Source organism: Neovison vison, chromosome 8, assembly GCF_020171115.1.
Source record: "Neovison vison isolate M4711 chromosome 8, ASM_NN_V1, whole genome shotgun sequence".
Classification (NCBI taxonomy): domain Eukaryota; kingdom Metazoa; phylum Chordata; class Mammalia; order Carnivora; family Mustelidae; genus Neogale; species Neogale vison.
In genome coordinates this window covers 24973851-24988039 of record NC_058098.1, presented here as the reverse complement: position 1 = coordinate 24988039, position 14189 = coordinate 24973851, and the positions used below count along the sequence as shown (strand labels likewise).

Here is a 14189-nt window from a genome sequence, read left to right as displayed (position 1 = left end):
TGTGATCTCTCTCTCTCTCCCTCTCTGTCAAATAAATAAATAAAATCTTTAAAAAAAAAAAAAGGACCATCAAGAAACTGGAAGTAGGGGCACCTGGGTGGTTCTCATGGTTGAGCGGCTGCCTTTGGCTTGGGTCGTGATCCCACAGTCCTGGGATCAAGCCCCACATCAGGTTCCTTGCTTGGCTCCTGGCTCTGCCTGCCTGCCATGCCCCCTGCTTGTGCTCGCGCTCTCTCTCTCTCTCTCTCTCTCTTTCTCTGTGTCAAATAAATAAATAAAAATCTTTAAAAAAAGAAAAAGAAACAAAGAAAGAAAAGAAAAGAAAAAAAAGGGGCACCTGGGTGGCTCAGTGGGTTAAAGCCTCTGCCTTCGGCTTGGGTCATGATCCCAGGGTCCTGGGATGGAGCCCCACATCGGGCTCTCTGCTCAGCGGGGAGCTGCTTCCTCCTCTCTCCTCTCTCCTCTCTTGGCCTGCCTCTCTGCCTACTTGTGATCTCTGTCTGTCAAACAAATAACATCTTTGGGGAATTAAAAAAAAAAAGAAACTGGAACTAGGTGTGGCACCTGGCTGGCCCAGTAGCTGGCCGAGTAGGTGGAGCGTGCAAACTCTTGATCTCAGGGTTGTGTTTGAGCCCCACACTGGGTGTGGAGATCACTTAAAAAAAAATCCTTAAGGGGCACCTGGGTGGGGGCACCTGGGTGGCTCAGTGGGTTAAAGCCTCTGCCTTTGGCTTGGGCCATGATTCCGGGGTCCTGGGATCAAGCCCCAAATTGGGCTCTCTGCTCAGTGGAGAGCCTGCTTCCCCCTCTATCTCTGCCTGCCTCTCTGCCTACTTGTGATCTCTGTCTGTCAAATAAATAAATAAATCTTTATAAAAAGGGGGGGGCACCTGGGTGGCTCAGTCAGTTAAGTGTCCAACTCTTGATTTCAGCTCAGGTCATGATCTCAGTGTCCTGGAGTCGAACCGTGTGTCAGATTCTGCACTCCTCAAAGAGTCTGCTTAAGAGCCTCGCCCTTGCCCACCATCCCTCCCTCACTTGTACACTCTAAAATAAATAAAGCTTTTTTCCTCTCCTAAGATTTTATTTATTTGACACACAGAGAGAGATCACAAGTAGACAGAGAGGCAGACAGAGCGGGAGGGGGAACCAGGCCCCCTACAGAGCAGGAAGCCCAATGCAGGGCTCAATCCCAGGACCCTGAGATCATGATCTGAGCCGAAGGCAGAGGCTTAACCCACTGAGCCACCCAGGTGCCCCTAAAATAAATAAATCTTTAAAAAAATAAAACCTTTAAAGAAACTAAAACTAAGAAAAAATATTTGAAAAAATATATTGACAAAGGAGTTATATCATGAATACATGAAGAACACTTGCAGCTCAATAAAAAGACAATCCAGAGGCGAAAAGGTTGGGGTGGGACCAAAAGAGATTTCACCAAAAATAAATAAATAAATGAATGAATGAATGAATGAATGGTTTCACATATGAGCTATACACTCCATGCATTGTTAAGGCACTTTGATAAGTGCCTTACATTATACCTTTAATTTTTTTATACATTATACCTATTTCCCAAAAACCCAAAGCAGGAAGCTATTATTAATCCCATTTTATAAATGAAGATGACAACCTGACCCTGATGAACTTGAAGACAAATTTTTTTAAATATATCAATCCCATATCCGCCCACCTTGTTGAGCGAGACTCAAGGACTGCTGCCTCCCACTGGGTCCAGCCTTTGGCATACTTAAGAATGCCACCTAGGGTCAGCTGGGTGGCTCAGTGGGTTAAGCCTCTGCTTTTGGCTCAGGTCATGATCTCAGGGTCCTGGGATGGAGCCCTGCATCAGGCTCTCTGCTCAGCCGGAAGCCTACTCCACCCACCCACCCCTGTCCGCCTCTCTGCCTACTTGTGATCTCTCTCTCTCTCTCTGTCAAATAAATAAATAAATAAATCTTTAAAAAATTAAAAGGGATGCCTGGGTGGCTCAGTGGGTTAAAGCCTCTGCCTTCAGCTCGGGTCGTGATCCTGGGGTCCTGCGACTGAGCCCCACATCAGGCTCTCTGCTTAGCAGGGAGCCTGCTTCCCCCCTCTCTCTCTGATTGTCTCTCTGCCTACTTGTGATCTCTGTCAAATAAATAGATAAAATCTTTTTAAAAAAAAAAATTTTTTTTTTTAAAAGGATACTGGTAACAGCTTGGCACAGTTCTCTTGTCGATACTCACCTCATCAGGAAAGTCTTTGGGGTGGGGAGAGGTAAAACGGATCCTCATTTCAGGATCTACTCTGGAGACCTGATCCAGAAGGTGAGCAAAACGAAGGCCCCCTTGCTTGGGTTTATAGTTGGTAGAAAAGCCACGGCTGAGGTTAGTAGACACAGCATTGTTGAACTGGACCTCTGAACTGTCCCGAAAACTATTAACATTCTGACCAAGAAGTGTCACTTCTTTCAGCCCCTAAAAAAGGAAAAATAAATACATCGGAAGCCAATTAAAACCTTCTTTGTAGTTTCATTGAAATTAGCTGACCCTACCAAGAGCCATCCATAAATGTATTCTATTCTGTCTTTAATCCAATAATTTCACATTTGGGCATCTTGTCTGAAGAACTCAACTTCAGAATTTCTAAAATCTTAAATAAAAATTAGCTTCAAAGCATTTTTTAGAGTAGCAAAAACCTGGACACAAACTCAATGTTCAATAATAATGGTTCATTTGTAACACAATAAATCAAATTCTGAAAGCATTCTGCCAGTTGAATATTATATAATCACTGTCTATGAAATACTCTTCCCAAAATATTTAGCCTAATTTGAATCAAGCTTTTACACCTAACTTCCAATGTGTACCAAAATTCAGAGGAATATTAAATGACAACATGAAGAAGCAATCAGCCAAATTCAGCAATATCTGATCTCTTCAAAAACTTAATATATCATTTAAAGCAAACAACAAAAAACTGAAAGGGTTGTTTTAAATTAAGAGGGACTGAAGAGAGGCGCCTGGGTGGCTTAGTTGTTAAGCCTCTGCCTTTGGCTCAGGTCATGATCTCAGGGTCCTAGGATTGAGTCCCACATTGGGCTCCCTACTCAGTGGGAAGCCTGCTTCTCCTCTCCCACTCCCCCTACTTGTGTTCGCTCTCTTGCTGTTTGTCAAATAAATAAATAAAATCTTTTTTAAAAAAAAAAGAAGAGGGATTGAAGAAATATAAAAACCAAATAAAACAAATCTTGATTGGATCTTGGGTTTAAAATTTTTTTTTTAATGGTATTTTTGGACAGAGGTACCTGGTTAGTTCGACAATAAAGCATCTGCCTTTGAATCAGGTCATGATCCTGGAGTCCCAGGATTGAGCCCCATGTCAGTCTCTATGCTCAGCGGAGAGTCTGCTTCTCCTCCTCCCTCTGCTCTTCCCCATTTGTGTTCTCTCTCTCTCTCAAATAAATAAATAAAATCTTTAAAAAAAAAAAAAAAAGGTATTTTGGACAATTAAGAAATTTTGAGGAGCCCCTAGCTGACTCAGCCGGGTAGAGCTTGAGACTCTCACATTGTGAGTTGTGGGTGTAAAGATTACTTAAAAATAAATAAACTTAAAACAAAAAAAAAAAAAGAAATTTGGGAGCACCTGGTAGCTCAGTTGATTAAGCGTCTGCCTTCGACTAGGGTCATGAGCCCCACATTTGGCTCCCTGCTCAGGGGGAGTCTGCCTCTCCCTCTGCCTACCACTCCCCTTGCTTGTGCTCCCTCTCTAATAAGTAAAGTTTTTTTTTTTTTAAAATAAAAAATAATAGTATACAGAATGTCTCCATCCTGACGAGTAGTTCTGGTACTATGGGGGAGCTGGAAGGGGAGAGGAGACGACTTGAGACCAGGAAGCACGTGGAAAGGAGGGATACGGAGAAGACCTCCCAGTGCCTGTGAGCAGCCGGGGAGCAAAGCAGGGAACTGAGAACTGGGGAATGGGAGGCGAGAAGAGAGCACTGCTAGAGTGTAAGAACAGAGACAAACTGCTGACTGAAAACTGGAGCAGGGGCTGGCTCCCACAGTTCTTGAGCAAGCAAGGAAGGAAAGAGGGAGACTCTAGTGGAAGAAAAGCTCCTTATTCCCAACTACATCCTCCTCTTCAGTGCCTGAAGATCCAGGCCTAGAGTTAGCTGCGACCAGCTCCCAACAGGAAGAAAGTAGGAATTCTCTCCCCTCCAGCCTCTGCTGGGATTCACTAACCTCATCTATTCTCTGTCCCTCAACTAGCAAGCTGGCTCTATGATATAATGAGGAAGATATTTGGGCAGTTTCCCTAGAATGGACAAATAAATCATTCTCTGAAAATTTACTATATGCCAGGTAGTTTAAAAACATTTAGGGGCAGGGCACCTGCGTGGCTCAATCAGTTGAGGGGCCAACTTCTGATTCTGGCTCAGGTCATGATCTCAGGGTCCTGGGATCGAGCCCTGCATCGGGCTCTCTGCTCGGCAGGGAGCCTGCTTCCTCCTCTCTCTCTGCCTGCCTCTCTGCTACTTATGATCGCTGTCTGTCAAATAAATAAATAAACTCTTTTAAAATATATATATATATATATATATATATATAAACTACATGGACACCTGGCTGACTCAGTTGGTAGAGCATGTGACTCTTTTTTTTTTTTTTTTTTTAAAGATTTTATTTATTTATTTGACAGAGAGAGATGACAAGCAGGCAGAGAGGCAGGCAGAGAGAGAGGAGGAAGCAGACTCCCTGCCGAGCAGAGAGCCCGATGCGGGGCTCGATCCCAGGACCCTGAGATCATGACCTGAGCCGAAGGCAGCGGTTTAACCCACTGAGCCACCCAGGTGCCCCGAGCATGTGACTCTTAATCTCAGGGTTGTGAGTTCAAGCCCCAGGCTGGGTGTTGAGATTTCTTACAAAAGAAAGAGAGAAAGAGAGAATGGGAGAGAGGAAGGAAGGAAAGAAAGGAAAGAAAAGAAAAAAAAAAAAAAGACATTTAAACTACAACCATCTTCCCAAAAACCCAGCAAGAAAGTTACTATTTTATCTTCTTTTCATAGACTGGGAAACTGTGTTTCAAAGATAATAGCTAAGTGACCAAGGCACCAAACCAGAGAATGGTACAGCCAGAATCTGTACTCAATCATCTGATTCTAAACTCATGCTCTCTCCATTCCACTGTGCTGCCTCCTAAACAAACTTCACATGGATCTGCCTATAATTTATAAGCAGCAAATCAAAGATATTCACCCAGGTATTTCTTTCTGGCCAGGTATGGGTTCTAAACCTACACGGCTTAGAGATAGAACAGGCAGCGAAACAAGAAAGGTTGTTCTCATCCCCCTAAAAACATGTTTACAAGACAAAAGCCTAGAGAACTTTTCACCTGCTCTGAAAGCTTCCTCACTTCCTCTAGAATGGAAGCAACAGGCCGACTCCTCTCCCGGCCACGTGTGAAAGGAACAATGCAGTAGCTGCACATGTTATCACAGCCTCGCATGATAGACCTGGGGAGAAAAGCACCAAAACTTCGTAACAGGAATAGGATTCTTGCTCCCACCCAAGGAGCAAGTCATAGCTCCCTTAGCATTATCCTTTGACTCTGAATCCTCTGGGCACCATACTCACACTGGACCAATCTGAGACATTTTTTTAAGGCAAACATTTTTTGTCTTTAAAAACTAGGGGCTCCTGGGTGGCTCAGTCGTTAAGTGTCTGCCTTTGGCTCAGGCCATGATCCCAGAGTCCTGGGATCCCCTGCCCTTAACATTATTTTAAAAGTGAGAAAGGAGGGGCGCCTGGGTGGCTCAGTGGGTTAAGCCTCTGCCTTAGGCTCAGGTCATGGTCTCAGGGTCCTAGGATCCAGCCCCGCATCAGGCTCTCTGCTCAGTGGGGAGCCTGCTTCCCCCTCTCTCTGCCTGCCTCTCTGCCTACTTGTGATCTCTCTCTCTCTGTCAAATAAATAATAAAATCTTTTTTTAAAATTAAATAAATAAAAGAGAGAAAGGCGGAGTGCCTGAATGGCACACTCTTTTGGGCACCCAATTCTTGGTTTTGGCTCAGGTCATGATTTCAGGGTTGTGAGATCGAGCCCCTTGTTGGACTCTGCACAGAGTCTGCTTGGGACTCTCTCCTTTTGTCCCTCCTCACCTCCCATCCCCACCCACCCCCAGCTCATGCACCTGAGCTCTCACACTCTCTCCACCCTCTCTCAAAAAGAAAGAAATAAAAGTGAAAAAGGAGAAGGTCACTCCTTGTCTCTTGCACGATATCTCACACAAAGGCTGAAGTAGCACTGGGGCTTGTCTGGACTGGCATGACATCGGCATAGGTCTCATCCAGAGAGAGCAGCACGTTGGCAGCTTGTTGGCCTGAATCGGCAACAGCCAGCAGACGAGGAAGGTCCCGGTAGGCATCTGGACCGGCCAAAATATCCACCATTTTCTCCCTGTTGAGAATCTCCTCCTTCAATCTCTCAGCCATGCAGCCTGGGAAGGAAAAGAAAATGAGCACCTGTTCCCAAATTCATCTGGTCCCATGTCTACTTCTCTGTACACATTATCTCCAGCTAGGATCAGAGCCAAGGGCACAGAAACTTCTCTGAGAGTTGAGCATCATCACTCCTCAAATTTACCCAATATTTCCATGGCACTAGAACCTGCATCTTCCTATACAAGAAAACCACAGGAAGCAAGCAACTTAAGAAATTCAATTAAATACCCAGAAAAAATTAAGCCATTGTCCAAAGACATTTCTAGACATGAACCCTTTTTCAATTGAAATTTACTTCAAACTCCAAACAAACACTTTTTATTCAGGAACCTATTTTAAAAAGAAACTTATATAACTGTACTTATATCCTTTATCCCTTTTCTTACCCATAATACTTGCTAAGACCTTTAAGAAATGAATTAACCATCTACGCTGCTATCTCCTGAATCCTAAAAAACCACTATTTATCAGTAAGGCTACAGAATTTCAAAACAGGGGCACCTGGGTGGCTCAGTCAGTTAAACATTCTCGACTTTGGCTCAGGTCATGATCTCAGCATTCTAGCATCAAGCCCCACGCTCAGGAGGGAGTCTCCTCCCTCTCCCTCTCCTCCTTGACCGCTCATGCTCTCTCTCAAATAAATAAAATCTTTAAAGAAAAGAGAAGGGTTCAAATGGTAAATTTTATGCTATATGTATTTTATTAACAAAGTATTAGGGAGATTTCTGAAATTCCTAACAAAGATATAGCCGGGGGCGTCTATAATGAAGAAACTGGATATGAAACATTCAGCTAATCCTTCCAACCTCCTACATCACTTAGTACATTAATCTGTGTAACGGGATATGCTCCAACCATGTTTGGACCCTTCATCAAGAGAAATTAATTATTCCAAAATGAACAGTCTGTTTTAAAATTAAATACATTAACAAAATTCTGGGACCAAAAGGGCATAGAGTATTCATTTTTGAAATATGCTTCCCAGCTATCTAGGTCAGAGCTGTCCGAAAGAACTAAGATGACGGAAATATTCTTTTTTTTTTTAAAGATTTTATTTATTTATTTGACAGAGAGAGATCACAAGCAGGCAGAGAGGCAGGCAGAGAGAGAGGAGGAAGCAGGCTCCCTGCTGAGCAGAGAGCCCGATGCGGGCCTCGATCCCAGGACCCTGAGATCATGACCTGAGCCGAAGGCAGCGGCTTTAACCCACTGAGCCACCCAGGCGCCCTGACGGAAATATTCTTTATCTGTGCTGTCCAAACTGGTAGCCACTAGTTAAGTGTGGCTACTTAGCAGTCAATATGTGGTTAGTGAGAATGAAGAAGGGAATTTTTAATATTATTTCATTTTACTTAAATTTATTTTTTTTAAGATTTTATTTAGAGAGAAACAGAGAGAGTGAGAGAGAGAGGGAGACAGCACAAGCACGCCTGAGCTTTGTGAGGGGCAGAGGGAGGAGGAGACTCCCTGCTGAGCAAAGAGCCCAATGTGGGGCTCAATCCCAGGACTCCGAGATCATGACCTAAGGCAAAGGCAGATGCTTACCCAACTGAGTCACCCAGGTGCCCCTTAAATTTATTTTTTAAGATTTGTTTTTTGGGGGTTTTTTTGGTTGTTGTTGTTTTTAAAGATTTTATTTATTTATTTGACAGACAGACGTCACAAGTAGGCAGAGAGGCTGGCAGAAAGAGAGGGGGAAGCAGGCTCCCTGCTTAGCAGAGAGCCCCATGTGGGGCTCAATCCCAGGACCCTAAGATCATGACCTGAGCCAAACGCAGAGGCTTAACCCAGTGAGCCACCCAGGCGCCCTTTTTTTTTTTTTTTTAAGATTTTATTTTATTTATTTGAGAGAGAGAGACAGTGAGAGAGAGAATGAGCGAGGAGAAGGTCAGAGAGCGAAGCAGACTCCCCATGGAGCTGGGAACCTGATGTGGGACTCGATCCCGGGACTCCAGGATCACGCCCTGAGCCGGAGGCAGTTGTTTAACCAACTGCGCCACCCCGACCCCTTTTTTTTTTTTTTTTTTTTAAAGTAATCCCTACACTCAACATGAGACTGGAATTCCAATCCCAAGATCAAGAGTTGCATGCAGGGGGCGACCACTTTCTGAGTACCTATTACTTCAGGGCACTATGAAAAGCCCTTTTATGAGCTTCATTTCATTTAATCCTATAGCCTCTGCCATGAAATACAAGAGTTACATGAGGTGTACAACAATTCTTCAAACACTGGGAATCCAGCCTCTAAGGGTTTCCCAAGTGTGAAAACACAAAATCTGCAAATTACCGGATACCTAGAATCCCAATCCTCAGAGGTACTCGAGAGCGGAGCCGTTTTGTCTTCAGGGCTTTAAGCTGATGTAAACGATTCCAGATGGTCTGCTCAGCCTTCTCCCTGCAAAGATCAAGAGGTAGAACTCAACCTGAAAATAAACTAGAGCACAAGCTAAAAGAGTACAATAATGCAAATAAAATAAAAACAAACTTCAACCCTTTAAATGAATGTCTATCTTTTAGGTTAAGGGAAGATAAACAGGGAGCCAAGTGAGGAAGCACCACTTCCTTCCAGCTTATCTCCAAACCTGACAAGCCCAAACTCAGAAACAATGTACTTCACAAAGCCTCACAGAGTTTGTCCACCCTTTAACTGCCCTATCACTTTAACTACACTTTTCCCTGTAGTTAGCAACTTCTCTTTTATAGTTTGATTTTTTACATAGTGCTTTCTGCCAGATGTTAGAGCTATTTGTGTATCTGCCTTAGTTCCCATATCAAACCAAGCTCCTTAAAGCCAGGCTCCACGGAAGAAGCGTTCATTTCTGAATCTCCCAAAGCCATGAAGGTCAGTGTCTTATAGCAGAAACACTTATATTAATACTAAGGAAACATTAACACTAACATGCCTTGTACACAGAAACAAAGCAGGAAACAGTATGTTCACTTCTGATGCATGACACCATCTCTGCACCAACTGTACCCGAACCTTTACAATGTGAATTATGTCATGAATATGTGCCATTACCTGCAAGAGAAACCTTAGGAAAAGTTGGGTGCCTCAGCAAACTCTCGGTTTCCTCACCTATAACACCTATCTCATAGGGCTGCTGTGAGAATTAAATTAGTAGGGCAAGTACAGTGCTCAGCACAGGACCTGATACACAGTACATGCTCAGCAAATGTCAACCCGGTTCTATCATTGCTATCTCCACTGCTGTAAAATCACAAGTCCACTGACTGATTGCCACAGGTCTGCCGGCCTGGCACTGTTAACTCTGGCGTAAAATATATTCACTCTCTGGATAAAGAACAAATTCTCACCTGATAGAACATGTGACAAGGAGGATCACATCAGCCTGAGTGGAAAGCAACGGAAAAAAAGGGAAAATTATGATCTTTGAAATCTGCCTTGTAGAATCACTATCCATTTATCTTTTTCTTTTTTTCTTTTTTTTTTCCAATTTATTTATTTTCAGAAAAACAGTATTCATTATTTTTTCACCACACCCAGTGCTCCATGCAAGCTGTGCCCTCTATAATACCCACCACCTGGTCATTTATCTTTTTCTTTATCACTGTGGTAAAGCATACATAGCATAAAATTTACCATTTTAACCATTTTTAAGTGTGCAATTCAGTAGCATTAAGTATATTCACATTGTTGTGCAACCATCACCACTATCAAGCTCCAGAACCATTTCATGTTCCCCAACTAAAACTCCGTACCCATTAAACACTAACTCCCCATTCCCCCTCCACCTCCCAGCCCATTGTGAACTTAGTTCCTTGCCTAAAAGTGAGCACCACCATAAAAGTTTCAAAAATAACTGGAACAAAAATACACCTTAGCTCCATGCTATGCATTTTACTCAAGGGAACTCACTCTCACCAGGCCATGCCTTATTTCTGAAGCTACATCTGAAAACTGGCACGAATGCAGAGTCTCAACCAGGCCCAGAAAACAATGAAAGCAGAAAATGCATGTACCTCTTGGAGGTTCCTGGTCCGCAAGTAGCCACTCTTCCGTAAGATAGACCAGGCTATCTCTGTGTCATTCACATTCATCTGGCAGCCATAGGTCTCCAGGTAGACTGCAATGAGAGGGGGATTCCACAATAGGTAAACTAAAAGGGACCACATGTCTCAACAGGTCTCCTTCCCAAATGCCCCAGAAACATCTGAGGCAACTGGTCATCCACTAAATCCCGCTGCCTCAATTCTAAGACAACATTAAGTTCCAGGTCTACCCCCAAAGTAATGACAGCCTTTCAGAACAAAAGAAATACTACATTACCTACATACATAATTACAGGCCATATCATTTATTTTAAAAGATTTTATTTATTTGACAGAGATCACAAGCAGGCAGAGAGGCAGGCATAGAGAGAGGGAAGCAGGCTCTCCACTGAGCAGAGAGCCCGATGCGGGGCTCGATCCCAGGACCCTGGGACCATGACCTGAGCTGAAAGCAGAGGCTTTAACCCACTGAGCCACCCAGGTGCCCCAAGGCCATATCATTTAAAACACAGGAGACACATGCACCTGAGAGTCAAGGCAATGTGGTTAAAAAACAATTAGAAAAGGGAGGACTAGCTAGTAGTGCAGAGTATCAACTTGGGGGAAAAATTTAAATCCATACATTACACCCCTCCTTCTCACAATGAAGTTCTCCAACCTCTGAAGGGAGCAGCAATGGCCAGAGGGCACACAAAGCCAGAAAATAAAAATGAGGTAACTTCCTACAGTAACTTGAAACAAACATACTGAAACGAAAGCAAGCACTGGGGCGGCTAGCTGGCTCAGCTGATAGAGCATGCAACTCTTGATTTCCAGGTTTTAAGGTCAAGTCCCACATTGGGTGCAGAGATTACTTAAAAATAAAATCTTTAAAAAAAAGAAAGAAAGAAAGAAAGAAAGCATGGCTGTATTATGATGTAAAACACATTTGCATCAAGTTTTAAGAACATCAACTTCATACTCTGGCAAGTCCTCTGAAATTATATTCCTACATCAATTCCTGCCCCTCAGCACCTTTTAATCAACAGACCCAAATAAAATCCAAATGAAGTTAAAAGTTCGTGACAAAAAAATCATATGAAAACCAACACAGAACAGCAGTAACTTAAAGAAAGAAACAACAAACAATGTTTTTTTAAACCTTTCTTGGCTCACTTTCCTGGTCTTTAAAAAAAAAAAAAAAAAATTACGTCAGAACTGAGGGGAACAACAAATAAACATATTTACATATATGTAAAGGACTACAAAATATCTAGCAGGAGGGGCGCCTGGGTGGCTCAGTGGGTTAAGCCTCTGTCTTCAGCTCAGGTCATGGTCTCAGGGTCCTGGGATCAAGCCCCACATAGGGCTCTCGGCTCAGCAGGGAGCCTGCTTCTGCCTCTTTCTCTGCCTGCCTCTCTGCCTACTTGTGATCTCTCCCTCTGTCAAATAAATAAAATCTTAAAAAAAAAAAAAATCTAGCAGGAGTCACAAGATGTACATCCTTGATTTACTAGTTTAATTCCTAGATATTTGTCCTAGAAAAAAATTTAATAGGACATAGACATACATTTATATGTATATACGTGCATGTATATACAAAGATACATATTATAGCATTACTTATATAAAACTTTTTAAACAACTTATATAGAACTTTTGGAAAATAATGTCCAACTATAGAGGACAGGTACATCATAGTACAGCACAATGTAACATTTTATACCAGTTTCTAAAAATTTAATTACAAAGGAGCAGCTGGGTGGCTCAGTTGGTTAAGCAACCCAACTGAATTTTGGCTCAGGTCATGATGTTGGGATCGTAAGATGGAGTTCTGCATGGGGCTCCAGAGTCAGTGGGGAGTCTGCTTATGGATTCTCTCCCTCTACCACTCCATGCTCACATGACCATGCATACACTCTCAAATAAATAAATAAATAAATCTTTAAAAAAAGAAAGAAAGAAAGAAAGGAAGGAAGGAAGGAAGGAAGGAGGGGCACCTGGGTAGCTCATTCGGTTAAGTGTCCACTTTTCATTTGGAGTCCTGGGATGGAGCCTGGGATTGAGCTCCACATCAGCTCAGGAAATCTGCTTCTCCCTCTCCCTTTGCCCTTCTCCCTCCCTCCACTTGTGTTCTCTGCTCTCTCTCTCAAATAAATAAATGAAATATTTTTGAGTGAATTTCTACAGCACCAACTGTGAAAGCTTTCTTATGACTTAGGATGATCTAAAAATCGGGGCGCCTGGGTGGCTCAGTGGGTCAAGCCTCTGCCTTCAGCTCAGGGTCCTGGGATCAAGCCCCACGTCAGGCTCTCTACACGGCGGGGAGCTTGCTTCCCCCTCTCTCTCTGCCTACATGTGATCTCTATCTGTCGAACAAATAAATAAAAATCTTAAAAAAAAAAAAAAAAAAAGATCTAAAAATCAGAACAGAGTAATTATAGGGTTTCCAAAAGTAACCAAACAGAAGACTCCCCAGGACTTCCACCCACCCTAGCTACATGGACCAAAAGCATGAGTTTCTTTCTTTCTTTCTTTTTTTTTTTTTAAGATTTAATTTATTTATTTAATTTATTTATTTAATTAATTTATTTATTTGAGAGAATGCACAAGCATGCACAAGCAGGGGAAGGGGCAGAGGAAGAGGGAGAAGCAGACTGCCCACTGAGCACACAATCTGACACAGAGCTTGATCCTGGGACCCTGAGATCATGAACCGAGTCAGTCAGACACAAATGACTGAGCCATCCAGGCACACCAAAATTTTTTTTATTTTTTTTTTTATTTTTTTTTTTAAGATTTTATGTATTTATTTGACAGAAATCACAAGTAGATAGAAAGGCAGGCAGAGAGAGAGAGGGAAGCAGGCTCCCTGCCGAGCAGAGAGCCCGACGCGGGACTCGATCCCAGGACCCTGAGATCATGACCCGAGCCGAAGACAGCAGCCCAACCCACTGAGCCACCCAGGCGCACCCTCCCAAAATTTTTTTTAAAGATTTTATTTTTAAGTAATCTCTAAAGTCGACATGGGGCTTGAACACACAACACTGAGGTCAAGTGTTGCACACTCCACCAACTGAGCCAGCCAGGCGCACACAAGTTTCTTAATATTGTTACTTGATGAAGTCTGACAATTCCAGAACCTAGGAGCCTTCCCACCCTATTAACCCTCCAAAGCCAGGTCTGCAATAAAAGAATAATTAAGAATCAGGCTGTGGGTACTAGAAAAGAGCAAAGCAGGAAATCTAAAGAGAGAAGAAAAGTAAAACCAACCTTTTCTTTGCTTCCCTAAAAGTTCATCCACCGTGAGATAGGGTGGAGGGTCCTCCATGTCTGGTTTCTCTTGAGGAGCTGACGCTCTTCTTAAAAAATGCTGAAAAGTCGGCCCACTGGCAAGCCTGGAGCTGAAATCCTTCCGAACTCCATCTTCCTGCTGCCTCTCTTCACTGGGACATGCAGTGCTGGGAACACTACTACATGCCCTGCAGGTCCTGAGCAGCAGCCAGGACACAGAAGCCAAAGGCCCCCACCTCTGTGTCTGCAGGACACACTGCAAAGGATGCATGGCACTAAATCAAAGTCCAAAGTCTGCAAAAGAATAACAGGTACCACCAACATTTATTGAACATTTCATACAGGGCAATGCTATAAGCACATCCAGTGTATTAACACATTTAATACCCAAAAACTCAAGAAGAAGAAGATATTCTTAAT

At 43.0% G+C, this 14189-nt stretch overlaps 1 protein-coding gene across 1 annotated transcript in view; it reads right to left on the bottom strand.

Moving 5' to 3' along the window:
- The window catches only part of CDK5RAP1 (CDK5 regulatory subunit associated protein 1), a 34624-nt gene extending 20648 nt beyond the window's left edge, over positions 1-13976 (bottom strand). Inside the window, 8 exon segments of the mRNA XM_044263240.1 lie at positions 2229-2459; positions 5377-5497; positions 6268-6478; positions 8777-8877; positions 9801-9835; positions 10467-10570; positions 13749-13854; positions 13857-13976. Coding sequence (XP_044119175.1) covers positions 2229-2459; positions 5377-5497; positions 6268-6478; positions 8777-8877; positions 9801-9835; positions 10467-10570; positions 13749-13854; positions 13857-13901 — 954 coding nt within the window. The 5' untranslated portion in view covers positions 13902-13976.
- Between the last annotated feature and the right edge of the window lie 213 nt (positions 13977-14189).